Genomic DNA, 24,780 nt, shown 5'->3' with positions numbered 1-24,780 from the left:
AAAGGGTTCTTGCCCTTTTCCTTGCTCTTTTCTTGCTCCTTTTTTCTACTCTCCCACTGGCCGCTCTCTAAGCATTTTATCCTTTCTTGTGGTTCTCTCACTTGTTTTAATGCCAAATGCATTCAATAGCTTGCTCTGCTGTTATAAGTGAGAGAGAGAGAGACAGTGAGCGCAAGCAAACCTACTCACTTGCGCTCTCCCTCTCTCGTTACACATTCAGCGCGCCGGCTGCCTTTTGCACACCGCTCTCTCTCACTCGCTCATTCAGCCGCTCTCCAAATTTTTGGCGCGCTCTCATATATAAATACGCTGTTCCTTTTTGCCTAGCGTCAGTTGCTGTTCAATTTTTATGGCGCGAGGTTAAATGCTTCGGGTATTTCTTGAATTAAAGCGGTGCTTTAATACTGGCTGCATTAACAGCAAACAAAACTGTTAACAAATCAGCCGCTAATTAGCGTGTTTAACTCGATAAAGTGCAACATAATTAAGAAAGTGTTAACGCAAAGCAGAGAAAAGACAAAACTGCCACGCAACAGTGAGCAAAGTAAGTACACACACGCATGTACTCGAGACGTTTTATGTTGTTTTTTTTTGTGTATGCGCGCAGCATTAGAAACACAAAAAAAAGAAAGAAAGGAAAATAAAAGAAATAAAATTTCAAGCACATGGTACAAAATTTTTGTAGCTCTAGAAATAGATGTTCTACTGCAACGCACATGTTATGCAGTCAAAAGTTAATGTAAAGAAACGAAATAAAAACGTCAGAGAAAAACTAATTAAAATGAATTAGCACATGTCAAAATGCATTGCTGAAAAGTTACAAAAAAAAAAAAAAAAGTAAAGAAAATGTGACCGAAAATAAATTTCAATGAATTGTGTCATGTTGAATTTGTTGGTTAGTGTTCGTTATTCAACAGCGTATTAAATATGGGCATAACAAAAAAGCTTAACGTCAATTATATAGCTACCAATTTTTTGTGTTTAGAATTTACAAAAAAAATCCCTTTAAAGCGCGCCAGAAAAAAAGTTCCTACAAATTTTCCCCTGCTTCAACAACATTTGCAACGTAAGCGAAACGTCAAAGTCGCAGTCGACGTCGGCGTCGCTGTTGCCGTCGCTGTTAGCGTTGACGCTAACGCTAACGTTCTACCTGCCAGCGTTGCACCTGCTATTTTATATGGTGCGACTCCTCAATACACAAAATGCTTAACATCGCCATTTGTATACCCTAACATAGTACCCTAGGTTCGACCCTTTGTTGTTTTACTTAAATACCAACGAATAATTCATGATGACGTTTTCCATGAATGAAAACTTAAACGTTGTACTTACTAAAATAACAATAACAACAACAACTAAATGATATGACAATCGTTGTACCTACATTTTGTTGTTGTTGTACTCGTAATGGAATAGTTCATTGGCTGTTGCGTATCATTTGAATTGCAGATGTGCCACGTTTTTTACAATTGTTTTGTACTACGTAATTTAACAATAATTGAGGAGAAAGTCGAATTGTTAGAGAGGTACAGTAAATGTTAACTTCCTATAGTACTACAAACCAAAACCAAAAGCCACAATTAGAAGCAGTAATTTGCTTGCAACTCAAACTGCCGCATCGAGTCTTCTAGGAAGGGTCGTAAAATGGCTTAAAACCCTACAAAAAAAAAAAAATGAAACACACATTTTCAAAAAGAATCGTATAACAGTGCAGACAATTCATCAAGATACCTTCATTTCATTTCTAAGGTGTGTTGTGTAAGTTTTTCCCACATCCTTATCTATTCCAACTTGGGGAATCACTCAAACATACAGTGAGTCAAGAAAATATTCTAACAACATCAAAAACTTACACAATTTGTCTTGCAAAAAAGAAATATATATATTTTAATGTTTGATTTTCACTACTTATTTTATTTTTCTTGTCTAAAATTTTGATATATTGAATTTAATTTTTTTTTAAATTAAAAACAACAAACATGTAACTTTTATAATCTGTCAAAACACTTGCTTGACTAACTGTACATACATACGCGCACATGCCTACAATTATGTAATTCATTTTTCAATGTCGCTTTTGGATATTGATTTTTGTGCCACTATAATTAACATAAAAGAATTTTGCAAGCGGACAAAGCAAATATACATAGCAAAAGACGCAGTTCAACTGTGACGTCAGCGAAGGAAAGAAACAGAGAGAGGGGGAGAAAGGGAGGAGAAAGTGATGAAGTTAGGGCAAACGTCAGCAACTGTTGCGCGTGGGCAGCAAAGAACAGTTAAACGCTCTGTTTATACTTCAAGTTCGAAGTTTAGCGACTTTTCGAAAACAACAACTCTTCAAATAAATATTTACAAAAGTTTTCAAACTATTATTAGAAGTATAATCTAAAAATCTTTATGAATTACTCTATGTAAATAAATATAAAGTCTTCAAGTAATAGTTAGTTATAAAAATTAACCGTTTTTTATTAAATTAGTTTTCTAATAAACTGTGTGAAATACTTAAATATTATCGAAATATTGAAAATACCACTTCTATAGTTTATAAATATAAATTTTACAATACAATATTTAGTCTTTTTTTGAAAATATTATATTTTCTTTTTAAATCTACTTGAAAAACTTGACTTTTATTTTTTCCGAAAGTTTACAGGCTTTTCTAAAAAAAAAATGTCTTCATAATTCGTCCAAATTTTAGCATGTTTTGTTTTCTATGCAATTTACCACAGTCTTTAGTTTCTTCTGTCTAGTATTGCGACTTGTTTACTGTTATTCCTTGACGTTTGTTCTTTATGATGTGCTTTCTTATTTGTCTGCTCGTCAATTTGCACAAATTGGCCGCACACGCCCTTACACTTGACCGCCTTCGTTGTGGTAACTCAAGAGTACTAACCCCCACCATTCCCGCCCCCATTCAGCATACCATCCCTTCTATTGCTTCCTGCTTTAGCAAATTGATTTATTTTTAGACGTAACTAATTGTCATAACGGCGGCACACCTCAGGTGTTTGTTGCTTCTTTATCAATTCTTTGGGAATTTGTTCCCATAATTGAACCATCAATGAAACGCTAAAAAACTTGCTGATAAATTCTTTAAAAATATCCGAAATTTTGTTTATTCTTTCCACTGATAAATTCTTTAAAAATATCCGAAATATTTTTTATTAATATACTGCATTGTTAGCGACCTTGTGACTGCGGATTCTTATCAGAATTGTGCCTCTCTGCGTAGGTAATTTTGCCCCCTACATAACACTCCAATTGTTTACTTTGAGCTACCACACTATCTATACAGCAAATGGTAATTACCTTCGAGTTCAATGCAGTTTCATTCAATTCCATCGTTCCGTACGCTCCATAGTTCCAATCTTTATGCACACAAGGGGGAAATGTTACGAGATGACACCTCTACAGTAATAAGTTAATAGAAATAAAAGCTATTTGAAATAGACGTTTAGTTTTTTGTGATAATAGCAGTTCCTATTAATATTATTTCCCGAAGCTAATTAAATTTTCTAACGATTACTTGCAGATTTTTCAATGCCGTCTATTGATTGTGAATACTTAATTAGGTAGTCTGGAAAACAAGTTTTAGATCGCAATCTATACTTATTTTCTTATATAAAAAAAAAGATTCCTTAAATTTGTTTTAAATTTTTTGTTTTTCATTATTTTTTCCAAATTTTATGCAGTTCGTACACATAAACATTACTAGACTATATATCAATAAATTTTCCCATATTTTTCATCAAAGCGGCCCCTATCAGTAACCGATCTATAAACTAAACAGGAAAGAAAGAAATACAATACTTTCAATTGAGAGATGTTCCCCAACATTGGAAATACGAACAGCTCAATTTCTTAGCCAAAATTCTGCGTATACAAATGCAATCAAAGAACAACAGAATTCTGCGAGAAATAAAAGAAAATGTTTTGGCTGATGAAATTTCTATGAAACTTTGCAAGCGGTAGCATGAACTTGAAGCTAATAATAAACACAATGAATTTTTTTTTTAAATTAACAACAAATACATAAGATATATGAGTGTATTTTCTAATAATAATCGTATTGCTTGGGTTAAATTTAATAAAGGGGGTTATTTCCGGAACTTCCGATTCTGATAAGTAACATTTTATCAAAGTAAACATTGATTACAACATTACAAAATTATATGTACTTAGGTTAGACAAAAGTTGTTGATAAAAATTGCGGGGCCCGCATAAAAAACCTCAATGAAACATTTAAATGGCATGTGGTTAGAAGTCGTTCATATGTATATATATATATATATATCTGAAAAATACGAGTTGCATGTTTTAAATATCCAAAAACGTCGAACTTGTAGTTCTAAAAATGGAACACGTGTTTTTATTTCAATTAGGGGCCTGGCCGGGTGGTTTTTCAGCTGTAAGAGCGTTTAAGAGAGCAAGGAGTGCAGAGCATAAAGCATATTAATCTTCTCCCTCTCAGGATGCTGTACGCTGAATTGCTGACAGAGAGAGCGAGAGAGAGAGAGAGAGACGAGTTTGACGTCACACATGATTTTGAGATTAGACGCAACAGTCGTCACATCACATGGCGGGATTTTACCCACATCACAATCTTATAACCTTACAAAGTTAAGTTCAACCTTTGTTCTTGTGAATTGTTCATGATGTGCTCCATTTGCAATCAAATCCAGAGGAACTTTATCAAGTTATATTCATGGTACATTAGTGCTGCCGATTAAGCATTTTTCCATATAGATCTGCCCGCTTTAAAACTACTTCAACCGGAAAAACATATCATATAAATATCACCTTTACCGAATTCTATACTCTTTTATAATTTTTAAAATGGATTTAAAATCTACACACTCTTAAGAAAGAACTTTTTTTTCTTTATTCTATTCCTTTTATTACTTCCTTCTTCAATTATTTTAATTTTGTGGTGGGTTTATCCTGTTTTACACTCATTCTTCGTCACTCTGCGTCGTTTTCTTTTGTCTTCTTTTCATACATATGCATAAGTACATAAGCTCGAAAGTCAAAAATTGTATTCTGTCTTTTCAAGGTTGTCTTTGTGATAATTTTTTTTTAAATAGACTTGGTTAGTAGTGTCTATGGGTAAAATAATTGCTTGAGGAATGAACAAACCTATTAATTAACAAAGGGCATATCATTTGTTCTCTAACATTGTCTAGTGAATTAACCTAACTTTTATTCAATTTAATTGCTAAAAGTTCTAAAGAATTCTATTCTTTTTTTTTTGGCTTCTTATGATATGAATTTTTCTTACTTCTGTAGTTTTTTTTTAACGACTAAATGTAATAGACTATATTAAGACCTTCCGGAAAAAGGTTTCAAAACAAATTCCTTCGACTAAATTCTCAAAAATTTTATGAAATGGTTTCTTTAGCTGTTTCCATTTGGAATAATGACAACTGCACAGTTATATCTCATATTTTACTATACTATACTTTCGATAGAGAATTAATTCAACAGACTTAATAAAAGACCTTTGATAATGAAATTTTCTTAGAGCAAATTGTATAAAATTGTTTCTTTTGGTTCCATCTTATGATCTAATGACTTGTCAGACAACAACACAAGTTATATGTATGTTTGTATGGACTTTAATTTCTTTAAAGAATCTATACTAAAGACCTTTTTGAAATTGTACTTAGATAATAGGTATTAAAATAGCATTGCTTTCGTTTTTCGGTACTTTGGACTTGTCAGTCTTTCAACTACACGATTCTAAAATAAATATGAATGATCCCACAATTCAAGACAAGCAAAAAATGTTCTTTTCAGATGCGACAGACACGTGTTGTAACCTTTTTAATTAAGAGCGATGAAATCAATTCGTTTTTGGCAATTTTGACAATTTCGACAATTTCTAGTGAAACGACGACACCAACAATAGAGCACTTAAAATTTTGTGGCGTGCCTCAAGGGCAACTTTTACAGTTATCTCGCTATTTTGGCTTTGTCATGCTCTGGTCCGGGTTGTGTCTATCTATTCACGCAACATCGTACAGTATGTATTTATATATATAGTATACATATGTAGTATAGATGTTGGCACTGATTACTACAAATCGATCAATTATCTAAAAGTTTTTGTGAAACCGGTTTGCACCGGTTCGGGTCATGAGATTATGGTATTACCTCACTAAAAATATCTAACAATAATACAAAAACTGTGCCAAATTTTTTATAGACTCACACTGGGTGAAGGCTCTTTCATTTCTGTTGTTAAATACATATTAACATTTAGTATATTTACTAGGTATACGCCTATTCCATCTGTTAGAATCCCAACAAACAAATATCCGACAACACAAATACGTAACGTTTTTATTCATTCATTTTTTACGGCACGTTTCATTTGCTCGACAAACTTTGATAATAATAATACTTATCTCAAAGTATTGACTATTCGTGATTTAGTGACGTTGACATTTACTTCTTCACCTCAAGAGGTAATAATAAAAATTAGTTATCTGTAGACGGCAGCTTTGATTAACAATGTGAAGATAAAGAAAAGTACGGAATTGATGAATTGAATAGAATAGTATATTTATATAATAGAATAGATTATTTCAGGGTCCAATTTAGCTGACGTTTAAAGTTTCAGTTGAACAAAGTTGAAGGAATAAATAAAAAATTTGGACTTTAGAGAAATTAGATTTAAGATAAAAAATATAATGAAATTGAAGGTATGAGAGCTAAGGAAAATATATGAAAAGTGATCGCTTAGAAATAATATTACAACTGCTGGCATTTAAGAAGTTAAAGATAACAAAATGAGCACAGTGTTGTATTACATATTTTGGAATTTAAATGAGAGGTAAAGATAAGAAAAGGTATCGTTTAAGATTGTATTACAGCTGTTTGTGGATCCCAAAGTGGTATTTAATACTTGTTATTCGCGCGATTCAGGTTCAGACCTTTAAAAATTCGACACACAGACTCAAAGTTCATTCAACCTTGCCGCCAAATGTGCTTAGGTAAACGAAAGCCAATAAATAAGTATGAATATACAGAAAATGAAAAATGAAAAAGTTGTTGTAAAAACGAAACCAAAATGTAAGCATTGAAAAATGCTAATGCGGCGAATTTTTAAGCCCTACAATGTAAATAGCCAAGAAAGCATATTAATCATGTCAGTCGAACAAGTTATTTATTACAGAAAGTTATTTATTTATTTAACGTTTGGTTGACCTAAAGTTTTAAAAAATTTTAAAATAAAACTAAGAAATTTGATTTGATATTACTTTATAAATACATTATACATACATTTATATTTAAAGCTGAATTGAATATTTAAAGTGTAAAAATCTGAGAACATTAAAAAATTTGATTGATAAAGTAAAAAATAAAACCTTCAAGGGCTGCTAATGACTTGTTTTTGCCTTTTATTTAGAGTCTACAGATTGTACAAGGCCAAATTGTTGTAAATTTGGTAAGAGAAATGACAAAATAAGGCAAAGTACAACATTTGCCACTAGTTTGACATATTGAATTGACGCATGTGACAAATACAAGTCTATATATACACACACCCCCAATATTTGTTAGCAAATGTGAAATTTAACACATTTTACGAATTTTGGCAGGGATTTGACATAGTCTTAATAATAGAACCAGAGCGGGTAAACAACAAAAGCCAAAGCCCCAACAAAACCTCATGATGACAGGGCCAAAAAAAACAAATAATTGAATGGGACAGTTTAATGAAATGCTTACAGAGTTCATTGATAGCGTCGATTTTGGGCTCTATATAAACAGAACTCATTAGACGACATTTAAGTGGCAAATAAAGCATCACAGCAACTGAATAAATTGTTGCAAATCTGAACAAGAAGACACAAATTTATTTCAATAAGTTAAGCAAATCAAATGTGCGGCGCACGAATCAATTAAAAGGCAATTGAACGCATAAATTATATCAAATTAAAGCCAATAAACATATTTATTTCGATATCCCTCTGGAATTTTGATCAGTTCCATGCGCCGACCAATCAAAAAAAAATCTGTCTGTTGAATCAATCAGGCAATTTGTATTCCTAGTTTTTACACTATCATCTCACACTTTCCAGCTGTAAGCAATATTTTCTCAATTTAATTAATCAATTTTTTTTTCGCTTCTGTTTCGTTGCAGTTTATACACTGTGAAAAATTGCCCAAACACACACACAAAATGGTAAACGTTGTGGTAAGTATTATTGTTTATAATTTGATTAATAATTGATGTTTGACTAACGGATGTCAATATTTTTTGTAGCCTGACAACGGCGTCAAACATGCGCCACAGGAAATGGAACAATTCCTGCCCGGAGATGGCACCAACAAGTGAGTATCTGATGTCTCTATCAAGTAGATTTAACCTCCAGAATTTCTAAAAATAAACAACTTGAATGAATACATGTTTTTGCACATTGCGTGTGCAACAATTAAATGTTAGTTAAACTACATAAATTGCTCATATGATGCCGCCAAAGTCGCTTCACTAATTGAGTTCATTCATAGTCTAATATTAGGTATTATATCACGGATCATGATCACAGAACTTAGCTAGCAAAGCTAAATATAATTACAAACAATTATGAGTGCAATAAAATATTAAAGCTCAGATTATTAAGCCAGTTTTTTTAAATTTTCTTAAGTTAAGTTTTCTATCATTTGAGAAAAAAATTTAATTTCATTATATATAATTTCATTCATATATAATTTAATTGTAAGTCTTATAAGGCTTTCATTTTAAATTATTTTCTTCTGTCAACTACTTTTAAGGTATTTACTCTTCTCGACGTCAAATAAATAAATAAAATCAGCTATTGTAACAGAGAGATTTAATTGTTAACTTTATTTTATGATTTTTATATTTTATTTTCGTTATTAAATATATATTTTTTTCTGTTGACTAATTTAAGTCGACTTTAATTAAATAAATAATATTGAATAAAATCTTAAATTCTTAATTTATTTATTATTTATTCGAAATAACTTCTTGCTAAATAAATAAGTCAGCTTTTGTTACTGAAAGATCAAAGTATACTTTTGTATTATTGAATCTAATCATTTGTACCTTATAAGGCCTACGTCAGAGCCTATTCCAAAGTTCTCCTTACGTAATAATACTTGAAAATAAGTTTAATATATAATTATACTAAGGCAGTTCAAGCTTTTTTGTTTTTGCAATTTGCAGTTCAAGTCTTTGTCTCAAACACACATATTTTTCAAAACAGTTGACGTTTTAAAATATATGTACCAAAAATACCCTGTACACTTTCACAAAAGCGCAAGGGTATAATGGAAAATACAAACATTTTTAAAGCTTTATTTATTTTTGTTGCATTGTTTTTATAAATATTTGCTTAATCTGTCACAAATAAAAGTATCTCAAAGTGTTTTGGGTATCTTTTAGTGATGTACTCGACGTGAATGCTGCACACTTATTTTTGTTTTTCTTATGTGCATCTTCTAAATGTAAATGAATACTTTTTTGCATGCAAATATTATTATGCAGCTTGTCAAAGCAAACATTTAAATGTCAATTGACAGCACACGTTTCGCAGCACAAAAACTAAAAGCAAAAATAGAAAATTGAATAACAAATTGCATTTTCAGCTTACTGATAACAAATATCTGTAAATGATTATATAAATATATAGGAACTAAACACAAGCGAAAAAACTGCAAATAATTGTTTTTCGGGGGAAATCAGAAAGGTTACACGTTTATGGGATTTTATATGAATAATCAGCTGATATGATAACCTTTGATTTAGCTTGCGCTTCAAAAATGATAAGAAATATTTAAACTCATAGTCTAAGTGAATGAATTTATAATAAAAACGTTTACTAATGAAGGTTGCGGCTACTGTTCGATGGCAAATATTTACATATCATCTATATATTTATTGTCAAGCATATACAACAGATTATTATTGCAATTAAATTTGTATTCCTTTAGCTCGGAATATTAAATCCAATTTTTTTATGTAAGAACTTATTACTTAGAAGTACAATAATTAAACTAAATAATTATGAGCAAGAAATATTAAAAATCCCATCTACTTGTTTCTCTGAAATTCAATAATTTTCTATAATAATTTATAACAATAACAAATTTAAAATTCCATTTAATAATGGAATTTATTTCTTGTCACATTTTCAAGAATATCAAAAATTCTCTGAACTTATCAAGTGGCAACACTGTCAATTCTATTTACATAATAAATATTTAACATGCAGATGCAAAATGTTTGCTTTCTGCAAACAACTTCAGCTAACGTAAACTTGGAAAAAAACATGTCCCAAATATGTCAAGAAAACAAATTTTTGAACAGCTTGCAATAAATGATAATGCACAAAAAATGTACAATATTATTTAAAAAAAAAAATGAAATTAAAAATACCTGAATTATATATAAAAAATTTAATTATAAAATAATTGAAATATTAAAGCAAATGAGTGTTTAACAATTATAGTATATATTTAAATATGCAAAATAAAGCACAAATTTTTAAACTGTAAAAAAACGTTTAACGAAATTTTAAAAGCCTAAAATTGATTAAAAATATTTTTTATTAAAACGTAAATTGAGTTAAATATTTAAATAACTTATAAACTAAAACCAGGGATCGTAAATAATGATTATTTAATTTTTTTATATAAAAAAAATCACTCACTTCTAATGGACGTAGAAGAAAACTAATTACACCAAAATCTTTAGTTTTGTACAATCTCTGCATTTATCGCATGATTTTCAAAATTCAGATTTTTACGATTTTCTTCAACAATAATAATTATTTTTTATCAAAAAAATAAAACTCAACAACAATGATTATTTTTGATCAAAAAAAAATTCAATAATAATAAATATTTTATATAAAAAAAATAAAACTAAAAAATTAATGATTAAAATGATTTTTATTTTCTTTGGCTCAAAATAAAACTCAAAAAACAAATTTTTAAACAGCAAAAAAAAAACGTTTAAAATATTTTAAAAGCCCAAAAATGATTAAAAATATATTTTTAAAACTTAAATTGAGTTAAATATTTACATAGCTTATAGATTAAAACAAACGATTGAGTTAGAGACTATAATACTGCAGTTTTTAATACACCGCCTAAAAGTAGGCAGCAGTTTTGCAGTCAATTTTGCAGTTTGGTATTTTTCTTTGCTTTTGAACTAATTTCTTTGGCTGATGCAATGAAAATGGGGGCCTTAATCAGGCTCAGAGTTAGTACAAGCGCACTGGCCAATCACAAGTGGCTGTCCAAATAAGGCTAGTTGCATTGTTGTTGTTGTTAAAGTTGAAGTAGAAGTAGTGTTTTTGTTGTCGTGCATGTAAACACTATAAATGAGTTGTGGACGTCGACAAAGCAAGTATAATTGCAGATGCAGCAATTCCAAAAGCCAAAGAATTTCACTTGACCACTTGTGCAGTTGGCCATAAAAGCATAAGAAAATGCTGCAATTCAGTTTGACTTTTAGTTGTTGGCTAACAGAGCTGTATTACAGATCATCATCAAATACGAGAGCACAATGACAATGACAAATTGTGACTTAGAACCAGCGAACGTTGAATTGAGGTGGCAATGAGTTGGAGGTCGGCTTTTCTATCACTAAATTGTACTAATCAATTTGTTGTATCTTTTGTGTGCATTTACAGATACAAGATACAACCGCGTAAAGCAGATGCCGAGCAGGCCTTGGCTAACAATGATTTCGATCCATTTGCCATGCGCGATAATGAACATCCCACAACGTAAGTCCAAATCAAGTCAATAGTAAAAGTCGATCCATTAATGATCTCTCTGTATTTATCGCCATTTGCAGTGATAGGGAAACCTTGACGCATTTGCTGAAGGCATCTTTGGGAACTGGCATTCTGGGCATGCCATTTGCCTTCATGTGCTCCGGTCTTGTTATGGGCATCTTTGCTACCATCCTAACTGCCTTTATCTGCACGCACTGCAGTTACGTGCTGGTAAGTTCAAAAAGATACATTTTCTTATCATAAGAGATATAAATAGAAATACATTTTCTTAGAAATAAAGGTGCTTACTTGTATAGCTAAACAGAGATATAAATAAACAGATACATTCTTAGATACAGCTTGAAGTAGATATTTTATTACAGAATCAATCGTTGATAGAGATATTTCAATAGATTTTGCTTACTTTTGCTAATCTCTAAGACTTTTTAAAATTTTGAAGCAAAAATAAGCAAAACAAAACTAGGAATTAAAAATAATGTTATAAGGAACATTTTCTATAAGAATTTTAAAATTTAAAAAAACAAACATAAGCAAAACAAAGCTAGGAATTACAAAATAATGTTATAAAAAATATAAAATTAAAAACAAAAAATAAATAAATACATCCTTAGATACAACTTAACGTAGAGATTTACATTTATGATTAATTGTTAATACAGATAATCCTATAGATATAGCTAAACCTATGATTTTCTTTAAAAATTTTAAAATTTAAAAACAAAAATATGCATTAGAAATTAAAAATTAATTTTATAAGGAACATAAAATTAAAAAATAATATTTATTTTCATTAAAAAGTTCCAACATTAAAAAACTTCATATCCAAAATATTTTACTATTTATCGCACTAGTCCTAATCAGTAATCAGAAAAATCAAAGCAACTTTTCCTTATATTTATTAAATAGATTTTAAATCCTTTTTGTCATCTGCAGATTTTTCATGATTTAATTTTCTTATTTGCTTTCTTTTTTTCCATTCCTATTTTAGTTTCCTTAAATTTCAATCTTTTCCTTATATTTATTAAATAGATCTTAAGTCCTTTTTGTCATATGCAGATTTTTCTTAATTTAATTTTCTTATTTGCTTTCCCATTCCTATATTAGTTTCTTTAAATTTTAATCTTGGTGATTTTCTCTCTAGTTTTGTAATTGTTTATAGATAGATACAGACATAAAGTTGGAGTAATAACTTTACTTAAGACAAAGATACATCTAGTATAACAGTTTTATTTTTTTTGCAGGTCAAATGCGGTCACAAGCTGTACTACAAGACACGGCGCACCAAGATGACATTCGCTGAAATCGCCGAGGCTGCATTCCAAAAAGGTCCAAAATGGTGCCGTCCTTTGGCGCCAGTTGCCAAGTTCTCCATATTGTTTGGCATGTTCCTGACGTACTTTGGCACCTGCTCCGTTTATACGGTGATTGTGGCCAAGAATTTCGAACAGGTGGTGTCGCATTGGACTGGAACGCCAGTCGATGCACGTGTGATCATTTGCATATTGCTTGTGCCTTTGATTCTGATTGCCTGGGTGCCCAATCTTAAGTATTTGGCGCCCGTTTCAATGGTGGCCAATGTGTTCATGGGTCTCGGTTTGCTGTTGACCTTCTACTATCTGGTTCAGGAGTTGCCGCCCATTGAGCAGCGTAGTCTCTTCACATTGTCCACGCTGCCAGCATTCTTCTCCATCACCATATTCGCAATGGAAGCCATTGGCGTGGTTATGCCGCTGGAGAATAACATGAAGACACCACAGAATTTCCTGGGTATCTGTGGTGTGCTCAGCAAGGGCATGTCTGGTGTGACATTGATCTATATAATGCTCGGTTTCCTTGGCTATATGAAATATGGCAATATCACTGGTGAGAGCATCACCTTGAATCTGCCCACAGATGAATGGCCTGCTCAAGCCGTGAAGATATTGATTGCCTTGGCCGTCTATTGTACCTTTGGATTGCAGTTCTATGTGTGCCTGGAGATTGTCTGGGATGGCATCAAGGATAGATGCACCAAGCGTCCCATCTTTGTCAACTATGTGCTGCGGTAAGTTAGAATTAACTAGACATTATTATTAATTTTTAACACTAGTCACATTCATAGTTACAAAAAATATCACACTTAAACATCTTAACAAACTTTTAAAGCTTACTGATTTATTCTATTTTATTTATATTTAAATTATTTATTTAAATTATGTTATGTAATTTTTCACCTCATTAAATCATTACATAAACATATTCACAAAATCACTTAAATAATCACTTATTGACTATTTGTATTTATATACGAGTATACAAATCTATTTATTTATTTTAAGTACTATAGTTCTTCAAAAGTATTACACTTAAATAGATTTAAATTTTAAGTAATTTTACAACTCATCAAAGCAACTACATAAATTCATAATTAATATTATTAATAATCAATATATTTGTAATTCTTTCTTTACTTTAATAGTAAAATAAATTAAATTTGTATATGTTGAAAATTTGTAGAAATTTCTCAACAACCTATTTTTAATTATTATTTTAATTTATCCATACAAAATTCTATTCTTCTTATATTTTCAATTTTTTTTTTTTAATTTAGATAAATTAGATTTTTATACATTTAATAATTGTAGACATTTCTCAACCACATTTTATATATTTATTTTTATTTATAAAATTTTAATTTAATTTTTCTCAACTAATAAAATGTTTTCTTATTTAATTACAGCACCGTTTTGGTAACTGGCGCTGTTGTTTTGGCCGTTTCAGTGCCAACCATAGCGCCATTTATGGGTCTCATTGGCGCCTTCTGTTTCTCCATACTGGGTCTGATCTTTCCGGTAAATATTATACATATGCCAACAGTCTATTGGTTGTCTAATACTCCTCATTTCTGCTGCAGGTCATCATTGAGCTTATTGTGCACTGTGACACTGGTTTCGGTCCCGGCAATTGGATAGTGTGGAAGAACATTGTGATTGCCATTTGCGGCGTTTGTGCCCTGGTCTTTGGTTCCCTGTCGGCTATTAAAGATATCATGAAAGTATATGCCGTTAAGCCGGAGTCCCAATAAATCTGGACATGTATTCTCCACCGGCCTCTCGGCCTGATTCAATCTCCTGTGCAGGACATACAAAAACTTGTCATGCAACAGAAAAAAAAAGAAAAACAACAGTGCTATACCAAGGGATATATGTTTATTATATACACTATATGTATACATTTGATGAGAGATATACTTTTTAGCATAGTTTGTGAGCCAATTACGGTCTGGCTTCATCATTTTTCCTAGGGATCTAACTATTGTTAGATGTAAAACTGCGCCTCCCAAAAACACACAATTTGTAAATGTTTCTCGTTTATTTTTCTTTTTTCGTTTAAGCGCATTGCAAGGTAGTACCCTAAGGTTTACTATACTATAATATATACTATTAATATATATACTTATTCGAGTGCCTAACTAATTAGCACGCAGCACCAAGAAACTGTCGGTTTTAGCACGTTTTAGAAATGCAATTATATTAATTAGTTGTTGTGCGTACATTTTAGTACCAGAATTCAAACAGTTAACTAGCTTAAATGCAAACTTCATGTTATTTGATTTTAGAGTATACCTCTCCAAAAAGACACAGTTTCCCTGTTGTATCCTATTCCTTCATCCTCCCTTCTGATTTCTCTCTGTTCTAAAAGAGTATTACAAAAAAAAAAAACGAAAACAGAAATTTGCAAACGTTTAATATTATTTTTGCTCAACCTGTTTTTTTAGCGTGTTTAGTTTATAAGCAATACGATTTGGTCCTAGGATGACCGAAAAATACCCTGCAAGCCATTCACAAAGAGACTTTTATTTTTGTATATACATTTTGCAGGATTTTTCGGGCTTCCATATCAAGTAGGGCATATTTCGCCTTTCATTTACTCAAATTATACATTTATATAAACTTATTTTTATATACATTCATTAGTTTAATTTGCGAAAATAGTAAATAAATCACAAATCAGAGATATACATAGATTCAATTTAGAGCGATATTCACACTTTTGTTGCTTAACATTTGTATTTTAATTGTAGCTTTAAATAAAAAAAAGGAAAAATAAAATAAATATTGAATATTTCCAAAAATTAAACACTGAAGAATTGAACGATTTAAACGCATCTATTGCATTTAAACGAAAAGTTAACTTTTATATTAGAACATTCGATCAGTCAATTGTTCAGTTTACAAATATATTGAGATCAATTACATGTATGTATGTTGTAATCTCTTTATTGAAACTTGTCCATTTTAAGATTGATGTAATTGTTTAACTTTTTGTAAAGTGTTGCACGAACTTATTCGAAAGAAACAACAAAAAAAGAAACCCGGAAATTTTAAAATAATATGAAAAAAAAATTTAATGATATTGTGTTTTATTTTGCAGAGTAAATAGGTAAATACAAAAATATGGATTGGGATTGGGATCATTGAAAAACGATAGATGCTTAGATATATGCATAAAATCGTTAAAAAGTTGATAATATGGATTGTTAAAAAACCAACGCAATTCAAAAATCTTTAAAAATAATTCTTTTTTCGATTTCGCGACAATCTATTTCGATTGCGCGAATTTGAAGCGGAAACGGAAGTCGGAACACGATCGATAAATTTAGAAATGGTTTAATTTGCATCCAGAACTTGTCAGACTTGTTCGTTAGCCACATCTTTGATTACGCTACAGTCTTGTAATTGGCCAATTTACTTAAGTTAACTGAATTGATCAATTGGCGAGCATATTGAAGCTACCGAGTGGTGACTTTTGTTATAGAAATTGCACTACAAATGGCAGTAATCGAAAATCGTGCGTTAATTGGCATTAAATGTGCGAGACACACAATTGAATCCCACACAATGTCTGATTGCAAATGGATTGGTAAAAAATAAACAAGTTGGCATTAGGTTGGTTGAGGCAATTGAACCTGCCCGTGGGCCAATTCGTAGCTAACCTCCGAGTCAACGTGCTCTTGAGGCCATCATCATCACTGGACCATTGCGACTCGTGATATTTGGCATTTCATATTTTTTATTGTTTGTTTGTGACAGTTTTTTGGAAAGGTTTTTCAGCCCAGTAGCCAAAAGGGTAAACAGGCTATTGGGTTTGTGACCGAGACTATACGAGTAATACAACCAAATTAAATCGATCTTAAATAAAAATTGTTTTTATTAAAAAAATTTATTTTTACTCTTATTTTTTAATAAAAAAAAAATAATTAAATAATTAAATCTCAATTTTTATTTAAAAATCATCATCAGGTGTGTTCTACAAATTTATAACAGCGATAAAGCAACCCAAAAGCAATATTTGGCGTTCCTGAAAAAAGAAACCATTGCTTTCAAATGTCCAAAAAATTCTTTTTACATTTGACAAAATTAAATATTTATTAAATTGAATTAAAATATGTTTAAAGGGACTAAAAATTTAAAAAAATATGTTCAAAAATATTAAATATTCAAAATTTTAGGAACACCAACATTTCAAACGGATGTTTTCAAAAACATATCTCTTTAAAATCTCTAGAAATTTCTGTAACACACCTGATTGTAACTTTTATTTCAAATGTTTGTTATAAAAATCAATAGTAAAATTTTTTAAAACAAATGTTATTTTTAAATTTTAAAATAAAAATTAATTTTTAATTTTATTCATTGCGATTCAGGCGATCCAATTTCGAATTTATAAAGTGTTGTCTTATAGCCTTGTTTTTAATATGTATCTTTTATATTTTACTGGGCATCTAACAGTCGATCAATCAGTTGATTCTTATTTATTTGGTGCAAAGACGTGGGAATGTCTTGGAAATCCTTGACTCAACGCTCGCCGTTACCAATTGGTAATTGAGGGAGTCAAAGAGTCGGAGAACGAGGAAGAGAGAGGAAAAGAGAGACTCCAGGAAACCCGGAGCAATTAGCGCGTGACAAGCGAGAGGGTTAACAATAGTTTCGACCACAAGATGACTGGCTACCAAATCAATTCAGTGCACTACCAATTTTTTTTTGCTGCCTAGAGCAGCATTCGAGACTCTGTTAACAAGGTCGATGGCGATTTCAAATAATTAATCTCTTGATTGTCATCAACGGCATCTTGCATCTCGATTTGTTGGCATCCAAGGTCAGCGTCAAGAAGATCACCAGAAGTTGCCCCCATATCTTTTGTGGTTTTGTAATTTGTGTAAGCCAATACTTTTTGTAGATTGCTTGGGAATGAGTTTTGAGATTATGTAACTGCGATAATTACAACTGTTTGTGCTTGGCATTTGAAATGTTTTGACCCATTCTTATCGAGACTCATCGCATTGACTTTCCCCAACTTAATATACTTTTGACACTTGATATGCTATCGGAATATTAAGTACAGCGGCGTGGGAATATTATACAAAATTCATTTATGGCATTTGAAACATATAGTTATGCATACCAGATCAAAAAGAAACCCAAACAGTCGCCAAATTCAATTTACTTTCATAAGACAATCAAGGTCTAAACAACCCCAATTGAAGCTCATCTTTCTAACAAAGCTAAATATAAGAGCCATTAAATCAAAAATACACAACACATCTTCAAAAATATACAAATATTTATAATAATAACAAAAACAATCAATAAATTCAAAAACATTATAATAAATTGTTAACTGAAGCGCAATCAACAACAAAATCAAACTAAGCATAAAACAAAAGACCAAAAAACAACTACAACAACAATAACATTCACTTTCAAATGAGAGGTAAGAAAAATACATAAATAAAACGATTCGACTACAAAATTGCCTTGTCGAAAAGGAGAGAAAAAAGATTGAAAAAAAAAGGAATGAAAACTATAGTAATTATGCTTAACAAAGATATTGGCCAGCGAAATATTGAAAGTTTTCAAGTGAAGTAGCGCATCCATCAGCCAAAAACCCACTAAGAGCCAACTTGGTCAAGTTAACAACAAGATTAATTAATTACTTTTGGTCCAAATGTATAAATATGTTTATTTTGTATGCCACTTTAGACGAAAACAAATGAAGCGCAAAATATTAAATGCAAACTAATTTTGTTGTTAAGCTTTAAGGTAAAAGCAAACGGAAATGTTTAACGGGTGGCAACATATACCCTGTAGCAACTGTTTAACGTAGTGTATATTGAAATTGTGCATATAAAAGAACAGCAAGAGCATAAGGACTTTGGTTACACATTATGTGTACATTAAAAGGGCTTTTTAAATTTGATTCTTTTCCAAAGATTTACCTTAGTTGAAACTCCCATAACTTTATTAAAACTGGACAGATTTTCAAGCGGAATGGCATTTTGATTATGGTTTGACCTCTAAATATATTCTGCATTTATATTTTGTTCATTTAAAACATTTTTTTTTTTTCGACCATGGTTCAATTTTCATGGTAAGGGTCCCCCCTTTGAAATTTCGAAAATTGAAAATTTTAAATCTCAAGTTTTCACTTTAAATCAACTTCTTATATCATTATTAGTATAAAACAACACTTTAAATTTGTTTCTGAGAAGTTTAATTTTTCTGTAAAAAAAACCGGTCAAATTGAACAAAAATTTTGACTTGTAAAGTTGCTGGATTCAAGTTGTGACCAACTTCAAACTTGCATAACTTTGTCAAAAATGGACAGTTTTTCAAGCGGAATGTCATTTTGATCATGTTATGGCATCTAAATTCCTTCTGCAATTAAATTTTATTAATTTTGAAAAAAAAATATTTCTCCTCTGGATGTTGGTTTTGATTTCAAACCATAGGGTCCCCCCTTTGAAATTTCGAAAATTCAAAATTTTAAATCTCAAGTTTTCACTTTTAATCAACTTCTTATATCATAATTAGTATAAAACAACACTATAAATTTGTTTCTGAGAAGTTTCATTTTTTTGTAAAATATCATGTCAAATTAAACAAAAATTTTGACCTGTAAAGTTGCTTGGTCAAAGGCTTGACCAACTTCAAACTGCCATAACTTTGTCAAAACTAGAGTGATTTTTAAGCGGAATGTCATTGTGATCATGGCTTGGCCTCTTAATTGATTCTGTATTTGAAAAATTAGGTCTTTAAAAAAATTTATTTTTCAAAAATTTTCTTGTACAGCATTACTGAAAGTCTAGCATTGTCGACTAGATCACCAGCACTATTTTTTGCCCTGTCTTGATTTTGGGCAATCTTAAGATTATGACAGCAACAACATGATGATGACTGTCGTGCCAAGTTACCACGTGATGAGCGCAGTTAACTGAAAGCCATCATAGTCTGCTTGCTATGGTTGTTGTGGTTGTCGATGTTGTCGTTGGCGGCGACGGCGACGACGGCGATGGCGGCAGAGGCGTCAGCAGAGGGCACCTGGCGCACCGGGCAGCCGCCAGAGATCAGATCGGTGTTTGTGCATTTGCATTCATTATGTTTGGCACCGTCGACGCGGCCACAACGCCACCGCATAACGCAATTCTTTAAAAAGCTTCCAACTCAGCTTCCAATTCAGATTCATTGACAGCAAACGATAGTCAAATTCACTTGCAGATTCTTTTTTTAAGCTCGTCATTCAGTTTGCGGTATTAGTGCATGTGTGTGTTTGTGTTTTGCAATTTTTGAAAAATGTTTGAAATGTGGATTTGTGTACCGAGCTGCTAACACTTGTTTGCTGAGATCTACACTGCTGTCAACTCGATCAACTTGACCTTTCGCTTAAGAATTCCTTTGAAATTGATCGTAGTTATAGCCAAAAAAAAAAGAAACAAAATAAATAAATAATGTCGCCATATGTCTTGCAATTGCTTGTGCTGCTCAGTTTAAGTTCTGCTGCTTTTGCCGATGAGTTCAAAAATCCGGAGCGTCACCACAAGGTGTGTAAATAATCATAATCACATATTTGGTATTGTTTTCTTTGGGATGTTTAACTGCCAGCCATAAATATTAATCGTTTGCCAAATGAAAATAAAACCAATTTAAGAAACGCCAAATCTATCGCGAGCAAGTGCTGCCACATGCGGGTGGCAAGATACCAGATACTGCCTTTGAGACCGATCGTCTGTTTCTCAACCGTCTGCAAAAGGAGGGCATCTCGGTGCCCGACGGCATTGTGCCCCAACAACGTAGTCCCCAGGTAAGGGTCAGTTTACTTAAGAATTTTATAGACACCAAAAAACTACTCTTAATAATACATACAGCTGCAATAAATACATAATAACCCTAAGTCTAGTAATTATCAATCATTATTATGAAAAGTAACTATTTCTATTAATGATTTAAAGTCAACTAAATGCAGTAAATTTTAAAATACAATCTTAAAAACATTTTACAATAAATATTTAAAATTTAAGACTTAAAATCTAAGCATAATAGGGGTAAAAGTGTTTATAAAATTAAAGACTAATGAAAATAAATATTTTATTTATTATTATTATTATTTTTTATTATATATTATTTATTTAATATAAATTATAATTTATCAGGCCTGTTCTGGTTTTCACTTTCGGCAAGATTTGTTGGAAGTGAAAATTTTTACCCTGTTCTTATTTCAATCTGGAAATTTTTTGCGTATTGAATTCACTTTGAGTTGGTGAATTTAAGTCTAATAAAATGATAAAACATAATTTTCAAATGCTTAGCCCAAATGCAACGTGAAAAATAAAATTTTTTTTAATTCGATAAAATAGGAAGTGAAATCAGGAACAGGCGTGTATAATATTTAGTTACTTGTCACGAAAAAAACTCAAAACACTTACTTTAACTAACTAGTAAAGACCTCCATGAATGTATTAAAATTCACAAAAGGTTCAGTGGTATGCTTAACAAAAAAAATACTACACACCTAATTTCGTATAAATATGTATATACTAAATATTTACGCAGGGTATTACTAAATACTATGCATTATAAATAATGTTCATTCCCACTCAAAAATATCAAGCCATTATTTAATGTTGAATTTACCATAAATCCAGTTTAAATATTCTTGTTATTACATGTTGTACAAAATAAATTTTTCGATGTTCCACAAGCTTTTCTAATACTATGTATTATTTATAATACCCATTGTCAGGTCTATCAGTATTATGATAAGGGCATGCGCACCGTTTATCATATAGCACTAAGTTCGGATGGTCGTTATACGCCGAGGGAAGGTCGTTATCACTACAGACAGGTGCCCACCGTGGAGACCACTTATCTGTATCCCCAGGCTGTGGGTCGTCCGTATGTGTTGGTGCCACCAAAGCATGCCTTGCCCACCTATCGCCAACTGCAGCTGCACAATCCGTTGCTCAATCAGGTGAAATTCCAGCCCAAGAAAGGTGAGTACAGCTTAATGCGTGGAATTTAACGCCTGGCTGAATTTAACATTTGTATATGTATGTATGTCTGTTATGTGTCTTGTGCAGTGCCCAATTTTCTGGAGCTTGCACCCACAGTGGGCAAGAGTCATGTGAGCAGTCCATCCAAGGCGCAGTCCTATCAAAACGTGAATCTTCTGCATGGTCCAGCGCTGTCCGCGTTTAAGAAAACCGCCGGTGGCAGCAAAACCTATGTGGATAGTTATGGCAAAACCCATGTAAGCCCGATCACTCGACCATGTTAAACACCATCATATTAATAATATTGTTCAACTCTTTGTTGCAGCTTTATAGTGGATTTGATGATTTGCTCAGCAAACTTGATTTGAATCCAGCAATGCAAAAGTTGTATTAGTTTTAATAATGCTATTTAGTAAGGTTTAACTTTAGTACACATACTTTTTACACAATATTTCAGTATGTAAACACAACTATCATGTTTCCCTTTACACAATTAAAGCCCATTCTTACTATAATTACCAGGGATAGAAAAAAAGCGTTGAAAATTTGAAAAAGTGAGTTAATCTCAAATATACTATTTTTGAATGCATTCATTATCCTGGAAAATTATACATTTTCATGTAAAAGACAGAAAAATTTTAAATCAATTAATTTTAACTCTTATTTTTGACTTAATTAAAACATATATGAAGTAACAATTCAATTTCAATTTTATTTGAAAACTATATTATAAATAAAAATTATAGTTCTCTTAATAACAATTTAAATTTAATTAATATTTCATATACATTCTTTTGTTTGGATTAAAAATATGAATTATTTATTAATTTATTGGTAACATCATTTCAAAAGTTCCCCAATAATTAGCTCTACACTATATACGTAATACGACTTAAGTATCTCTGGATATTTGTTACTTGCAAAATAAACCATATTGCATTTTACTTTCCCACACATGCAATAAACATACATATTTACTTTCATATGCATGAGATACTATACTTAAACTTATCATCGTTTTGCCTCAGGTTACGTTTGGAACGCCTAATAACTATGATATGGGCGAAAAGTAACGGCAAAAGCAAAAGCTTAGTTTGGTTTTTAAAAGCAGCTTCCAAAAAATCGAAAGTTGCAGACACGACAGAAACCGAAGCCACGCTTACCGAAGCGCCGCTTACCGTTAGACGCTACCCTTGAAAGCTTGCACGACACAAGCACGAGACACGAGACTGTGTCTCAAGTGGACAAAACTGCACTTCAGTTTCAGTGCGATTTTCAGACCGAACGCAGACGGTTGATACAACTCCAAAAACAAATTAATTTGAAATCTAATAAAACCTGATCTGAACTGAAAATCAAAGTAAAAGCAATGTGGCAGCTACTGAGGATGCTGGCAACGTTGTTGTTGCTGCTTGGGGCAGCGTTATCGATTGAAGTGCAGGTTAGTGTCGATCAAACAATTCTGACAGTCGCTGCTGATGCGCTGTTAATTAGTCTGTTAAGGCAGTGAGAGTAACATAGGGAGAGTGAAAGAGAGACAGGACGTCAACTTCAACAACGCTTTGTGGAACTTGTGTGGAGCTCGTGTCTATGTCTGCGTTTGAAGTGCGAGTGAGTGCGCCAATGTGCGACGTTCACTTTTGACCCAAAAATTGTAACATGCAATTGAGACAAAGACTAACACACACACACGCCACACACAGACAATTACATTCATACATTACACACATGTTTAATTGTTTGCTAATAATGAGTGGAGTTGTGGGGAGGGGAAATGGCGAGTCTGTGTGGAACTGGTTTTTAAGATATTATGCAACACTTGTTTCTTTGATATGTTTATGTTGATATATAGAAATTTGGACACCTGTTTAATCCACCGCAATCGGAGCATCATGCACGCCACGAGGATAAACAGGATTTGAATAAAATACCTGGAGTAGCTGGTGTGGATTATCCGATTTATCACGAAGTGCCGCACACGCAATTCAGTTGCCACAATGTGCCCGCTGTGCCCGGCATGTATGCCAATGTGGAGACCGGCTGTCAGGCCTATCACGTCTGTCACGACGGACGCGAGGGACACCAGGGTGCGTCATTTTTATGCACAAATGGTACCATATTCAATCAAAAGGAATTCGCCTGCGATTGGTGGTACAATGTCAAATGCGAGGAAGCTATCAGCCTATATCAGTAAGTTAACCATAAAGCACTTTAAAAAAAAATATGTAAAATAATTGTAATTGTATTCTACTCTCAGCCTCAATGCCGATCCGGAACACAATCCGTATGTGCCAAAGAAGAAACCCGAGTTGGAACACGATCCACATTATGGCGCTACAAACGATCCACATCATGGCGCTGATTTTCTGATACATGCTTAAATTGCACAATAACACTTCACATGCACTATTTAATTGGTTTTCTTCATTTCACTGCAATAAATTTGTTCTTTAGTTCTGTTAAATCGAATAGCAATTATAGTTTTACTTATTTTCCGTTACCGTTTATTTGCATGTTGCCAGACCTGGAAAAAAATCTGTTTTGCAATTTGAACAAAATATGGTAACTAAGCTTGCCACACCATTCAATTAAACTTGCTTTGAAAAACGATGGCAGTTGTTTTGACGCCAAATCTTAACGCAATTAATTGAAACGGTGAGCAAAAATTCGACAAAATTCGAACAATAATTCTGC

At 31.9% G+C, this 24,780-nt stretch overlaps 3 protein-coding genes across 3 annotated transcripts; all 3 read left to right on the top strand.

Moving 5' to 3' along the window:
* Window positions 1-333: 333 nt before the first annotated feature.
* On the top strand, window positions 334-16,126 carry LOC117786375 (proton-coupled amino acid transporter-like protein pathetic). Its single transcript, XM_034624587.1, has 8 exons — window positions 334-544; window positions 8,150-8,203; window positions 8,273-8,340; window positions 11,670-11,765; window positions 11,837-11,987; window positions 13,019-13,821; window positions 14,497-14,608; window positions 14,671-16,126. Exons 2-8 carry the CDS (start codon window positions 8,189-8,191, stop codon window positions 14,839-14,841), a joined length of 1,416 nt encoding a protein of 471 aa, XP_034480478.1. The 5' UTR covers window positions 334-544; window positions 8,150-8,188; the 3' UTR covers window positions 14,842-16,126.
* A 4,418-nt stretch (window positions 16,127-20,544) lies between these two features.
* Window positions 20,545-22,480, top strand: LOC117786739. The gene is made up of 5 exons (XM_034625099.1): window positions 20,545-20,637; window positions 20,745-20,897; window positions 21,837-22,086; window positions 22,174-22,343; window positions 22,412-22,480. The coding sequence occupies exons 1-5, from the start codon at window positions 20,545-20,547 to the stop codon at window positions 22,478-22,480; spliced, it is 735 nt and encodes a 244-aa protein (XP_034480990.1).
* Window positions 22,481-23,450: 970 nt separating this feature from the next.
* On the top strand, window positions 23,451-24,555 carry LOC117786601. The gene is made up of 3 exons (XM_034624937.1): window positions 23,451-23,527; window positions 23,939-24,276; window positions 24,344-24,555. The coding sequence occupies exons 1-3, from the start codon at window positions 23,456-23,458 to the stop codon at window positions 24,465-24,467; spliced, it is 534 nt and encodes a 177-aa protein (XP_034480828.1). The 5' UTR covers window positions 23,451-23,455; the 3' UTR covers window positions 24,468-24,555.
* The last annotated feature ends 225 nt before the right edge of the window (window positions 24,556-24,780 follow it).

Source organism: Drosophila innubila (genome assembly GCF_004354385.1).
Source record: "Drosophila innubila isolate TH190305 chromosome 3L unlocalized genomic scaffold, UK_Dinn_1.0 0_D_3L, whole genome shotgun sequence".
NCBI classification, from domain to species: Eukaryota; Metazoa; Arthropoda; class Insecta; order Diptera; family Drosophilidae; genus Drosophila; species Drosophila innubila.
The sequence above is the reverse complement of the archived record's forward strand: the minus strand, read 5'-3'. Positions and strand labels throughout refer to the sequence as shown.